This window comes from Trachurus japonicus, chromosome 21, assembly GCF_045865225.1.
Source record: "Trachurus japonicus isolate A0001 chromosome 21, Traja_1.0".
In the NCBI taxonomy this organism is placed as follows: domain Eukaryota; kingdom Metazoa; phylum Chordata; class Actinopteri; order Carangiformes; family Carangidae; genus Trachurus; species Trachurus japonicus.
Window position 1 is genome coordinate 22,432,890 of NC_140927.1, and position 14,466 is coordinate 22,447,355.

General features: G+C 42.7%; 1 protein-coding gene and 1 long non-coding RNA gene across 2 annotated transcripts; one reads left to right on the forward strand and one right to left on the reverse strand.

Moving 5' to 3' along the window:
• Positions 1–7,082: 7,082 nt before the first annotated feature.
• Positions 7,083–9,312, reverse strand: LOC146965245 (uncharacterized). The gene is made up of 3 exons (XR_015034676.1): positions 9,167–9,312; positions 8,736–8,798; positions 7,083–7,266 (listed from the first exon to the last, which is right to left on the reverse strand). It is a non-coding gene; the product is annotated as an uncharacterized LOC146965245 (long non-coding RNA).
• A 1,495-nt stretch (positions 9,313–10,807) lies between these two features.
• LOC146965246 (mid1-interacting protein 1-B-like) lies at positions 10,808–13,316 on the forward strand. Its single transcript, XM_085765662.1, has one exon. The coding sequence runs from the start codon at positions 11,957–11,959 to the stop codon at positions 12,455–12,457; it is 501 nt and encodes a 166-aa protein (XP_085621788.1). The 5' UTR covers positions 10,808–11,956; the 3' UTR covers positions 12,458–13,316.
• The last annotated feature ends 1,150 nt before the right edge of the window (positions 13,317–14,466 follow it).

Consider the following 14,466-nt stretch of genomic DNA (forward strand, 5'->3'; position numbering starts at 1 on the left):
GAGAGAAGTCGACATTAGAGACAGACAAGCGGGACTCCCAACAGTGTTCATCTAGTATTTACAGTTTGTAGTGTATCAACATGCCTTCATCATCATCATCATCATCATTATCATCATCATCTGTAGATATGGATTGGAAATGTAATTTATATGATGTACTGTTTCTCATTCTAATATGCTAATATATATATAAATGTTGTGTCAGAGTTTTGATTCCGCACTTTGTGCTAGTTAATCTGTATTTGTTTGATAGTTTATAGGAAACTCGCACTGACAAAATAATCGTGGCCAATGTTTTGTTGAGAGTAACGTGCAACATGTAGTTGTTTCAATTTAGCTCTATACTCATCATGATTTGGTTGGCATTAAGTTTACAGTATCACCAAGTGATTTTCTATCTCTCTTTCAGTGTGTGTGAGAGAGTATGTGTGATTTCTTTTCTTTTTGTTTCTTTAGTCTTTATTTGACTCTCCCGTCAACCTTGTGTGTGTACTTCCCTTGTATGAGAGGCTTGTGTGTGACTGTGTGTGTAAGAGAGAGAGAGTGTCTTGATTTTTGTCGATCAGTATTTTGTTGTGGCTCTTAAAAAAAACAACCTTTTATTGCTTTTTAAAGCTGTAAATTTATTTAGTGAATGTATGTTTGTTTTTTCCAGCACTCTGAATCTTATTTTCCTCCCTCCAGCTGATTTTGTCCTGTAAATACTAAATTGTAATACCATCCAACTTACACATGGGGTCACCAGACACTCAAAGGAATTGCACCATGCTGTCTACTATTGACTGAGTCACCATCAGTGGTCTTATTATCAATAAATATACAGATAACAAATGTGTTTAGTGTGTGTTCTTTTTTGCTATGAGGCAGCTCTGTACATTTTAAATATGAAGTCTATGTACCAAAGCTGATGTGAGGGTTGCTCTGATATTAAAATAATCTATCACACTGATCAGATGAAGTCGCTTATCTAGATTATAAAGAAAATACATTCCAATGACTTATCAGTTGTTTTGTCATTTGATGAGTACGGCATGTGATGATTTCAGCCTGTTCCCACACTGAAATCAGGACAAAACACATTTTTAGCATCAGGATTAGTGACAGAAGGTGTTGGGTTAAAGGTTAAGGCGTGTTGAAAGTAGGCTAAGTTGTATGGTGTGGCAGGCCTGCGTGGGCGGCTGGATGGGTGGGTGGGCGAGTGGGTTACAGCTGCAGAAATGTGAACGAGGAGGAGAAAACACACCTCACAGATCGTAATTAATTTGGTCTGCGATGGCCAGAAATGTGGGACTTGCAGATCTACAAGCAGACTTGCAGCTCTTTGTTCCCTGAACGTCACATCACAGCAGTGCTGGTTCTTGCTACAGATAGGACACATTGTACATTGTATATTTATGATGAAGCCAACGTTTCAATTTGGCTGTGAGTGACTGAGAAGGAGGTTTAAAAACTTTGGATCGCATTTAAAGATGTGCATACTTGTTTGTTTTTAATCTGACAATGACAGAAATAATTCCACAAATTAAAACTCCCAAAACTGCAACTTTACATTTTTAAACTTTGTGTAAATAGGCCATATATTAAAGTGTGGAGCACCTGACAAATTGACACATTTCCTGAATGAACAATTCAAAACTCAGTGGATGCCAAACTGAATTGACTTTACCTTTTATTAGGAACGAAAAGATGAATAAGCTTAAACTGTTCAAAAAGGAGAAAATAAACAGTTTTTGCCAAATAATGGAGAGAAGTCCCATTAGCCAGCTGCTCATCAGGACAAAAACACAAAGGAAAACTGCAACACTGGAACAGAAGGCCACTGAGGGACAGAACTGACTTAGCAACTAGTGCCCAAACCTGGCAACCCAGAGGAAACAGACCGTCTCATAGGCCTATACCTCCTCCAACAACAGGTATGCTAAGGCAGGACATTTCACATTGTTTGTTTTGTTTTGTTTTGTTTACCGAAATATAGCTCAAACAACAAAACGCACACATACTTGCACTACAGCCCAAAGGAAAACCAACAGGACAACTGAAGGGTTCAAACCGTTTTCTCCTGATGTTTATTTTACTTATTCCTATCTCTGTTACAGCCAAGGCCTACTTTTTCCTCACACTATCACACAGACAACTGTAAAAAACAAAAGTACTGGTTTACAACCCAATAGTAGGCTAGGGTACACTCTACGCTTTAGTTTAGTGTTATTTATTTGTGTGTTTAGATTTTACAATTGTTGCGTAAAATAGTTTTATATTCCCTGATAGCTAGGAAAGGAGGAAACAAAACTTTATTGCCTTTTTTTTTTTTTTACACAGTTGAGTGCCTGATACCATCCTCGTCCACGTGATGGCGCTTAGGCATCAGCGAAAAACGGAAGCTGTGGTGGCGAGTGAGGAGGGGAGAGGGAAAAAAATGAGGCGAAGCGAAGCGGCATGTGTGGGGAGATAAGAGCGCCACACACACACACACGCACACACACACACACACACACACACACACACACACACACACACACACACACACACACACACACACGAACAGTCTCTCTCTCTCTGTCCGACTCTCCTGCTGCGCTCCTGCTGTGCTTCCGCAACGAGGCCGGGGAAGCGGTGGGAAAACGGTGCAGAGACCGCGGAGGGAAAGAGAGAGAGAGAGAGAGAGAGAGAGAGAGAGGAGAGAGAGAGAGAGGAGAGGGAGAGAGAGAGAGAGAGAGAGAGAGAGAGAGAGAGAGAGAGAGAGAGAGAGAGAGAGCTAACCGGGCTCCCTCCAATATCGTTACGCAAATTACCGGCGGAGCGGCGCGGCAGTGGGTCCGCTAATGGAGCGTGCGTGCCGCTGGATCCCGCGCCCTGCCTCCTCCTCCTCCTCCTCCGCCTCCTCCTCCCCCCGAATACGCTTAATGGGTTGTAGGCTGGAGGGAGACGCAGCCGAGGAAGCGCTGCCTTATTATTACACACGCACACGCACGCACAAACACGCACACACACAAAAACATCTCTCAAATCTGGACCGTAGCGTGCATTTAGACACATTAAAGATTAGTCAAATGATGACAATAACAATCAGCAGACGTTTTTGAATACAATACAATAATATTATCCAAAATAAATATCAGTTAGTGACTATAAACAAAGCTAAACAAACCCAAGGGCCTTTTTTTTTCTCCATATCAACTGGCTGATTCAATTAATAGAAAATATGTTAGAAATAATGACTTTGACTTTGTGGCTGGTCCTCTTTTCTCCATCCAGTGTGTGGCCCCGGCTTTTGGAGAGGAACTGCACTGTTTCAGATTATATTGTGCTCATTTGTTGTAAAATTGTGCTGTTATCAAATTGCTCCCATTGTTTCTCTGTGTCCAGCAATTAACACACACACAGACAACCCTCGGCAAGGTCGTATTAATCCATCACAGAGGAACGGGGAGACATGGAACTATCACTGTTATGATCAGCACATCTAAGAATTTTTTTTTTTTTTTTTACTTTAATGATAATAACACTATCAATTAGGCTATCAGACTTGTTGCCAATTATTTTCTGGCAATCAGCTAATCACTTAATCAACTAATCATCCCAGCCCCAGTGTAGCCCTACAGGGTTTTGCGGGTGCCTGGGGGAGGAAACAGTGAAATTGCCACGTAGAGTGGAGGTCAACCCAATTTGAGTCCAGTGAAAGAGGCGCCCAAAGGCCATTTGTGCAGCAGGTGATCATGAGCCATAAGTGCATTTTGTTGCTAGGCGACATCTAGTGGCCGTGTAGTGATTTTGAGTGGGATGACGTATAGCGGCCCATAAGAGCGATGAGGTTGGGAACAGGACTTGGGGTTTGATTCCCAACATAAAGTAGTGATTCAGTTGTTTATCGCTCGTTTGCATTGACTTAACATGTAAACTCGTCGCTCGTTCAAAAAACAAAAGGTCCGGTGTGAACGCAGCTTTAAATAGTTATATCTTCCGACAGCAATCACTTATATAGAGTGTTTGGTCTGAAACACGGGTCTGTCAGTCACTCTGCTCTGCTGTAAGCCGAGGAGAAAACTTTCCTTGTATCCTACAACCTTTATCCCAGGGGTGTCAAAGTCATTATAGTTCAGGGGCCGCATTCGGCCTAATTTGATCTCAAGAGGGCCGGAACAGTAAAATGATCGCATTTGCATATTAACCTGTAAATAACAAGAACTCCACATTTTTCCCTTTGTACTTTGTGCAAAGTACATTATTAAGATGTGTACAGTTTATGAGCTATCCTTTTTACAAAAAATTATGAACATTCTGAAATTTAGGGCTGGGCAATATGAACCAAAAGTAATATTGTAATATTTTTTTTAACTGAATGGCAATATAGGATATACATAGGCCTATAGCCTATTTATACTATTTCCATGATGTAATTATGAGTTTCCACCAATTAGCAGCCAGTAGCAGCTTAATATTTTTGTCAGAGGCAAATCCTTAAAAAGGCTGTCAGTTCTAGGTCAAAACCACATGTGGCAAATGACAGACAATTGTAGGTATTGGGCTGATATTAAATTGTAGCTATAGGAAAAATACATCTCCCTCTCTCTCTCTCGCTCTCTCTCTCTCACACACACGCACGCACGCACACACACACACACACACACACACACACACCTGTAGCTGCGCTGTCCCTCTCCTCTCTCTCTGTTCCCCTTCTCTGTTGCTTTGAGCTCCCAGCTGTGCGTGGATACGTAACTACAGGTTATATCTGGCTTATCACCGGGCCAGTTCTGCCCCCAGGCCGGTTCTGCCCCACCAACCCGACCGGACACGCCGGTTCGGATCGAGAATTTGCGCTAATGAGTCCGGCCACGTCGCGCCGGGGCTTCATCAGCAGGTCGGACCGTGTTGGGTTTTAACTTTCAGGCCCAGTGAGAACTCGAGCCGAGCTGGACCAAGAGCAGGACTTTAGCGGTGAATGTCGGTGCTGTCCTTACACTACGCAACGAGCCGCTGTTGTTGTGTTGTAGTAGTCAATACGTGAGAGTCGGCGGCTCTGTGTCTCTGTTGTCCGCTGCAACTTGAGGGAGGGAGGGAGGGAGGGAGGGGCGGGGGGGAGAGGAGAAGTGGCGCTCACTCAATCTGTGAGGGAGGGGCGGGGGAGTGAGCTCAGCAGACTGCTGAGAGAGGGCCAAAAGAAACGGAACTCCAACATTTGTCCCGCGGGCCGGATTGGACCGCTTGGCGGGCCGGTCCCGGCCCGCGGGCCTTGACTTTGACACCTATGCTTTATCCAATGAGGAGAGAGAACGGCATAAAGGGGCGGTCCTCTCTGTGTGTGCAGCCAAGGGATGCCAAAACGACCAGATCGCAATTACTTCTGCTTTAAAGGTACCCTTTTTATTATTATAGTAACCATGACAACAGAGATCATCAAATGTTCAGGAAGTAGCCTACTTTTTCAAAACCTAACCAAGATGTTGTTGTTTTTTTTACCATAGTTTTATGAAGCCATGACCATTAGTTTAATATGACAATTGATACGCTGGTACTGTGATGTGTTTATTATGGTAACTGATGGAGGCGCTCCATCAGAGACAATCAGAAAAGAAAAAGAAAAAAAACGTAAGCTAGTTGTTGGCCTCTGTTAATCCCGATTCTTTGCATTGGAAGCCCAAGAACAAGTCAGAGAAGTCTTTTGTACAAAAGTAGTAGAATTTACTCAGGTCACAGATAAAGTACATCAGCGCTGGACTCGTAGTGACAGAGCTCTCACGAGATCTCCATCAGGAGCGAGCCCTGATTTCAGGAAATGGTTCATATTTATCTTCTTGGGCTGGGCCTGCCCTGTACAGGGTTGGATCTCGCGCGACAGGATATAATTGGCCAGATGTGATGTGACAGGCCACTGTCCACGCATGTTCTCAGAATGTGATAAGCAACATGATGTGTGTGTTGTTGTTCAGGCGTGTAGTATCTAATGCAACAAACCTAACTGAACTCAGCAGTTACATTATGTCCTTGTTTATCAGGCTAGGGTCACACTATCTGGCTTCATGTTCACATCAGGTTATGTGCGTTCAAGTACAAAATAGAATACATGATATCTCAAAACATACATCATGTCATTCAAGTAGAACAGAGTACATAATATCCCAGAACATATCCAATTGTAACACCTCGTGGCTCTAGGTATAGGAGGTCAGGTTGATCCTGAGGTCATGGGGTCAAGTCTACCAATCACAAAAGAGAGTCTCGGAGCCTGTCTTCTGATTGGCTGACTGTGTCATTAACACTGAACGAAACCAAATCCTGTACAGTAGTCGGGATGGTGCATGGGTCTGGGTGGGCGGGGCTTGAGGCCTTTTGTGATGACATCACAAAGTAACAGAAGTCTTGACGTTTCATTTTGAGACTCAGGTCCTGAATACAGGCTGTGTATTTATTTCTCTGTGTACTGAGGCTTTGATACTTTCACAGTTTTAATATAGAACATAGACCTACTTGATTGTCAAAACAGAGACATACATCTCAATTTAAACAATATGGTACTTTTAAAACTTTGAGAGGGCAAGTCCTGGTTTTATAGTTTGAGTACAGTTTCAGTGTCACATGTAGAGCTGCTGATGTGCTCCACCGAGAGCTGCTTTGTATTAAATGGAAGTTTAAAATTCTATTAAATCTATGACAAGAATAACTGCTTTAATATGATCATCTAATGAATTTGAGTTTCAAAAACTTACAGAGGGAGTACTTAAGATTTCTCTCCTTCAAACGCACACACATGCACACACCCTGTTTGAGTCCTTAGTGATTCCTCATTTATTACCTAATACAGTAATATATTGCGGCCCGCCCGTCCCACACCACTCCTTTCTTTGTGATATGAGCTGTTGTCACTGTTGTTGTCCCAGCTGCCGTTGTTATAATTACTGTTGCTGCTTTGCCACGAGCCTCCCTGCTGAACCCAGACACCCCTGCCTCACACTTTTCAGTAACATGCAGTTGTGATGACAAGTACTAGAGTTCCCACTCAAGATGCCTGTTCCTATAGTGCAGCAACCCACCCCTCTGCCTCCCTCCCTCCCTCCTTCCCTCCATCTCCACCACCACCACCTCCTTCTCCACTTCCTCTCCCTTTCCCCTCTCGCTCTTTGAAGCCTTGTGGGATGATGATGACACCCGCCGTAATCGGTGGATGCTCCGCTTCTGACATGACACACAATCGAGAAACCCTTCCGAACTGATCCAGGTTTCATTGTTGCATTCAGGCACGGTGCGTCCTCTGACAAGTGGAGAGGCCTATCACAGGAGAATAGAGGAAGTCAGTGAGGTGGGGCCTTGATTGACAGGCCTGTTGAGAAAGCAAAGCCTAGCTCCTGTTCTTATCTAATCTCTGCTCGGCAGGAGTTCACATTTGCTCCGCTGACCTGCTTTTTTTTTGTTTTGTTTAAGTGAAACCATTTAGAAATCTGGGATCAGCTAATCTTCACAGGGGGGTGTGTTAGGGGGTGGGGGGATTAGTCTATTTGTGTTTGTATGGCTTTGCGTCCCAGGTAGATTTTGGGATAGAGTTGATCTAGATGGAGTGGGACGGGAACCAGGTTTAGTTACTGCACTTCAGTGTGATTTTGAGGTTCTTGATTTACTGTTTCGTGCTACCTCATATTCCTACTGCATTTTCAATGGAAACAATGTGCTTCTTACTGCGTTTGTTTGATCAATGTACTAACTGGTTATGTTGCACCTTGAGCTGCAACATTAAAATGCAGTTAAATGCAGTGGTAACAATTTAATAGTGTGTTATATAAGAATTAAACATGGATAGGAACTAAACAGCACACTTGGGACTTTTACTGATTTGTATTTTCACACTGAGATAATCCCACTTCAGATACTACTTCTTCCACCTCTGTAATACATGTACATGTAATTGAATACTGCATTTAAAGCAGATATCAGTGGAATGTTTTTGTTAATATAAGTCCTAAATAGTCCTATTTTCCGTCAGCAATCACTTACATGAAGTATTTCAGCCTAAACACGAGTCTCTCCGTCACTCTGCTCTGCTGTAACCCGAGGAGAAAATTTTCCTTGTGGGATACAAGTGTTATCCAATGAGGGGAGAGAACGGCATGAAGGGCTGTGTGTGCAGCCAAGGGATGCGCGTGAATGTGGTGACGTAGCACGAGGACCAATTGATGCCTGACAAGGGCGGGGGCTGCTAACTCATGGTGCGTTCAAGGAAACTCGTACTTTGTGTTTTTCCTTCCTGTGAAGTCATACCAGTTCGATCTGGTACGAGTTCACGGGTCGGAAGTTACGAGTGGCCGTTATAGGGAACTTTCACAGACAACAGGACGGTAAAAACACGAGCTACGGGTTACCTGGAACGCTACCAAGTCGTAGTTGTGACTTGAAGCTGTAACTTACGGTTTCAAAAGCCTGCCTTGAACACAGCATTAGCCGAAACGGCCGTGCCGCTGTTATCTGCTTTAATGCCATATTTGTACTTTGATTTAGTATTTCAGCTTGAAGCTGCTTTATACTCAACTCAAACTCAAATGGAAACACTCAACCTTTTACTCAATGATATGACAGTTTTAGTTGTTTTGTAGATTGTTAAAAAGCATAACTTAATAGAATATTCTTCACTGTTTTAGATTTAATAGTCCTCTATACTGTAGCTCTACCACAATCTAAAAAATTAAAAGGTTGATAGAGCCCAGTCTACCCAGATAGTACCTTTTCTATTAATATTAATATCTTACGCATGATTGAGTCAGTTAAGGTGAATATTGTAATTCTTCAACCACCGGCTCCAAAACAGGGATCTTATTAGAAAGAAAAAGAAACAAGAAATTCAATTTCAGTTTATTTGTAAAGCACCAAATGATAATTTACAATATCTCAAGACACTTTACATGGTAAGGTAATGGTAACGATTTAGTGAAACCCTTTGCCCACAAAAAGAGGCACTTTGTAACAGGGAGGAGGAAACATTTCCCTTAAATAGGAATAATACAAAACATTTTCAAGCATTATAGGACTCTGCCTGGACCGGTTGGGTTTGAGAGGAGAAAGGGGGAATGGGGGAGGAGAGACCTTGAACAGCGATATGGTAACCATGACAGTAGAAATACCACGTACCAAGAAGTGGCGGAAGTAAGAAAGGACAGACAGAGAGAGGAGAGGAACTCACCCAGCAGGTTTTGCCGTTCATTTTCACATTCTCCCCGTTCTTGCTGAGCGACAATTTTTTAACAGTGATTCATTTCTAGTATCTAGTACAAACTGTACCCATAGACACCACTTCCTGGGCATGGAGTATCACTATATACCATAATAGGTCAGTCAGCCTCCTCTTACCTCCCTCCCTCCCTTCTTCTTTTTTTGTTATCATTCTGATGAGTCTATCCTGGTATGTAAAATGAAGCTATTTTAAACTTTATTGATAATAATTAGTCAGACAGAATCATAGACACATTGATTTCTTTTTTTTGTTGATGACACGGTGCAAAACATGTTGCTCGGTTTCAGTCTGATGGGAAATCAGGGAAGTGTTTACAAAAGCTCAGATTTCAGACAGAGCATGCACCTCCACCATGGGGTGGACATGCACAGCAGCTGTGCGGGTGTCCCCCCCCCTGTTTACCAGCAGCTATAGTTAGAAGAGTAGGGGGTGGGAAATCAAGTATCCACCATCACTGCTGGAAACCGGCTGGTGCAACAGTGTGGTTTTAAATGTAATCTTGTCAGTATACTGCAGTTGCAAAGACAAGTTACCCCAAGGGAAAATTACCAGGCCAGAAGTATTACTGTAGGGACCGCTGGTGATAATGTGGTGCTCGATAAAAAAGTGAACTTGCACTTTTACGACATTTCCATTTCCACTTCCACTTCCAAGTTTATCTCATCACTGGGAAACTGCAACAAGGATATATATATATATTTGGAGATACTCATTGACATGGCACCAGATACTTCACTGTTTCACCACCATTTTAAGACATGTTGAATTATTGATACAGTGTTTTTCTATCTTAACTTGTCTATGTGCTGAATGTCAATGGATCTCCTGGTATGTTTTCATAGAGCTTTCCTAAAAATGAACCAAACTAAGGAAAAAGTATAGCAGGAACAACACCAAAGACATTTAAAGGGTGACGACTTTATAGGTTACTTCCACCCCCATGGCACTTGGAGCATAGTTGCTCCTATAAATATTATACCCAACTAATGACAGATTAGGATTTTGTAATGAATTGATTAGGATTAAACTTAAATTCCCAAACATTTCTGGCATATTTCAGATTCCCACCCAAGGAAAAATAAGGAGCAGTCTCAGGGGGAGCAGAGGAGGACAGGTTGATGCCAGCCCAGGAGAGGCAGACATGCAGCACATGTAGTTGTGTGTGAGTGAATCAACACTGAAAAATTACAAACATTATGAAAATATTATCGACAGATTGTTAACAGACGTGAAGAATGTGGATCTGTGAGGAAGTCAAGCAACTTCTACGCTGATAATAAAAAAAAACATTGAGCCACACGGAGATTAAAATCTTCAGGTCTATTCACAGAGGATGAATCCACTTGTGTGTCAGTGATGTGTTTCCCCGTCTCCCAAACCACTAATCATCTCACAACCCCTCAGATTTATCATCTGTCGCCCAAGTTGAGACTCACTGGACTGAAATACCCAACTGTAAGCGAGGAAGTTAAAATTAGCTCCAGCCCAACCAGCTGCAACAGTGCTGCCTGTCAAAGCTTTGACTGATCAGTCTAATAATTACCTACAGTGCTTTAATTATCAGAGGGCATTTGTTTCTGCAGAACCAGTGCTTTTACTTTGCAGTATCTACTTTAAGTAGTTGACCCTCTGCAGTGATACTCTGAGGAGAGATAATGGAGTGTTTTTACATTAGTGGTGTGCCAGGCAACTTTTTTTTCTCTCTTTTCTTTTCTTTTCTTTTTTTTTTTAACCACAATGGCTCTCCCAGTGCAGGGGGGCGACACCCTGAAAGTCAATCCAGCCTATTCAAGCAATAATTATTCAAAAGCTCTGAAACCTCGACCACGTGTTGCGCTTGTTTTTCTATATGTGAGGGAGACAAGAGCGGCCTCCTCATTGGTCCATCGACGGCTCAGCCCCGCCTCGGATACGCACACGTCCATCTGATTGGCTTTGGTGGAAGCCGGAGCAGTGGGCTGATGGCTTGTGCCATGAATATTCATGACACCGGTCTGCTCGGTCAGGCCTCACCCTGCCGGTGCCTCTGACTGGCTCATTGGATCAGAATGTGGGATGTGGTGATGCAATGCCTGTCATCCCTTTCACCGGAAGACAACACATAGCACAGATGTATAGTATAGTACTGCATGTACAGTGATATTTGAGATAACACCGTGTTCTGTGCGTAATTACGCGCGGTGAAGAATTGAAGATTGGGAGAGAGAGGAGATTTGTTGTTTTCTTTGCGGGGATTTATCCATTTCCGTGGAGTTGGTGATATCTAAACAGTGGATTTGAAGCCACTCCTCCCCCCGATAGAGAATGTGCCAAACCTCTGGGCTCAACTGAGTGCTATTACAGGTCGTTTGGGTCCGGTTACAACTGCAGTGGGAGAACCTGACAAACAGGTCGTGTCACCGCCTTAACAGCTCCGAAACCATCTGCATCTGAGGCTATATAAGGACGCGCCCGTCTTCCCACAGATCAGAAACCACGACAAGGGCACAAACAAGCAACTCACCAAGAAGGAAAAACTCAAGAACCGTGCCCAACTGACCTACCGGCACAGCTCGCCTGATTTACAAGACAGCCAATCCCTGACGCAACATTACAGACAAGCAGCCGCTTCTTTAAGCCGATCAGCCGAGAATTAAACCAGGACACTCGCGGAGGAGAGTAAACAACACAAGAAACTAGGATCTTCGCTTTCACATCTTTTCCTGATAGAAGAAAAAAGACAAACAAACTCTCGCCAAGATGATGATGCAGCTGGCCGAAACCCCCAACCAGAAAAACTCTCTCTTCAACGCCATGAACCGCTTCATCGGCGCCGTGAATAACATGGACCAGACCATCATGGTGCCCAGCATGCTGCGGGACGTCCCGCTGGATGAAGACAGAGAGTTGAGCTCCCTGAAATCGGACATGGACGAGGGGGACATGTACGGCTACTACCAGCTGCTCAAGTCCATCCGCAGGGACATCGAGTGGGGGGTCCGGTGCGCCGCCGCCGACGAGAGGCGAAAGGAGAGCATGAAGATCACCCGCATGAACTCCTCCGCATCCACCTCCTCCGCATCATCATCAGCATCCTCGACATCCTCCGACGATGACGAAGAGGAGGATGAGGATCTGGAGAAGCAGTTCCAGTACCATCTGACCGGGCTGCAAGGCGTGCTGTCCAAGCTCACACTGCAGGCCAACTGCCTCACCAAGCGCTACAAACAGGAGATTGGCATCGGAGGATGGGGCCAGTGAAGGTCTCGACCCAACAACAGAAACTGGAAGCCCACATTACTCTTTGTTTTGTTTTTTTTATTTTATTTTTTACATGAACTGGCTTAAACTGACTTATCAATAGGCCTCTTCGCTGCTGCTGTGACTACCGGAGACATTTATGAACAAACATTGGAGTGGTAGACGGAAAGGCAGCTTATTTTCTGTCTATACAGGCCTACATGGTGTTGGTCTACTCTGTGGTACTGTAGATGTGTTGATCATTAAGAAAGCATTTGTGTACTTAACACCAAACCCGTATGTTTTGCACTCCAGAGTGTTGTACACATCATGCATTCAGTTCCTGAGATACGCAAATGAAACATATTTAAACCATTATTTAATGTATTTATTACCTCACATAATGTATTATGTTCGAGAGCCAAATGTTATTTCAAAGAGAGGAAGTGGACCTACAGGACCTGTCATCTGAACACTGGCATCTTAAATACTGACAAAAGATTTAGCATCCTGTCTGTGATGCTGATGATGTTGGTGTGTTCTGATGTATATGTCCGTGTATGACCAGTGCTCCTTCAAATCTAATGTGTCTGTGTCTTTAAATTGTGCTTTGCATGGAAGGAGGCATATGCTTGCTGCAGCTGCCCATGATCTCCTCATGTCCTACATGGTCAATGAACTGGAATCAACTGATAATTCTTCTTGCACAGAGAATAATGATGGTTTCCATGAGATACATTGTTACTATTGTCATTTTATTCGGTAATATTGAGGATATTACTGGATATGTCCATCTGTCAAATATAAGCAAATGCTTTTATATGCACCACTTTTGTATTGATAATATTTGTTTCTAAAATAAAGCTTTTATATGAACTTACTCAGTTTGTTGTATGTGATCTATTTCATTAATTCAGTTATACTAAGCAGCACAGAAATTTAGTTAGACCTTATTGAATGTAGGGTTACTAAAGGGAATATCACACATGCATTACTCAGATCTTTAATTTAAAAAACATTCTGTAGGCTATGCTAGACACAAAACAAGTTTTATACACCTTGATATCTGTAGGTTTCTCAGTTTACATTTACCACTCATGCTGTCACATTGTTTCTATAGGACAGGGGATGTTTGGAGTGAACAGTCATTTCATATCATCTGTCGCTGACATAATCTGACATATGGGCAGCATATCAGACATTTGGAAAGGAACAACTAGACTATACATAACAATCTGACAAAATGTCAGACACAACATGAAAACAGGACAGGCACACCGTGTCTGTTCTTGGGAGTTAGTATTTCCGGCTGCTTCTCCTCCTAAGCTTTGAAAACAGGTGATGTAATGATTGCCATGCAGAGGCAGCATGTAAACACTTGCAGAGTTGCTCACAACTGTTGCTCTCTTCATGTCAACTGCTGTTCAAGAGTTTTGTCTTATTTCACCTCTAGACATTTAGTTTCATAATGGGGCTCTTTGATTTCTACTTTGTTTCTTTTAGGGATTATTTGAGTTTGAGTGACACCCTGTTGAAGGAGAGAGACAGTTTATGACAATATAATATTGTCTGTATTCTCTAAAAACAAAGTCAACTGGAAACGGCATCACACCATGGTACAAAAACAGTATGGAGCATTTGCTGAAATAGAACATTTATAAATAGAAAGGCGTCACTTAGATGTAAAGAAGTTAAAGGTGTTAAAATGGGGAGGTATATTTAGCATTACCTACAGGAAGAGGAATGTTGTCTGTCAGTTAAGCTGCAAGCGGCAACACCTTGAATGTAGAGCCTGTTAAAATATGTAAAAGATCCATTTTGAATGCATGCAAACCCATTTAATTCTAATTTCTGCTCATCTAACGTGCCAGATAAATACAGTACAAGACAGTTATTGCACTCTAACTCAACCTTGTTTGATTTGAATCAGCCTTTCATAGTAAATATATGGTATTATAGATACATATATGACAAATATGCACTGGAATGCACTTGTGTTTACTCTAACAATTATGTATACATTGTCAAGA

Bases quoted from the DNA above. Each gene is read 5' to 3' on its own strand.
- LOC146965246 (XM_085765662.1), top strand. From the start codon at position 11,957: ATGATGATGCAGCTGGCCGAAACCCCCAACCAGAAAAACTCTCTCTTC.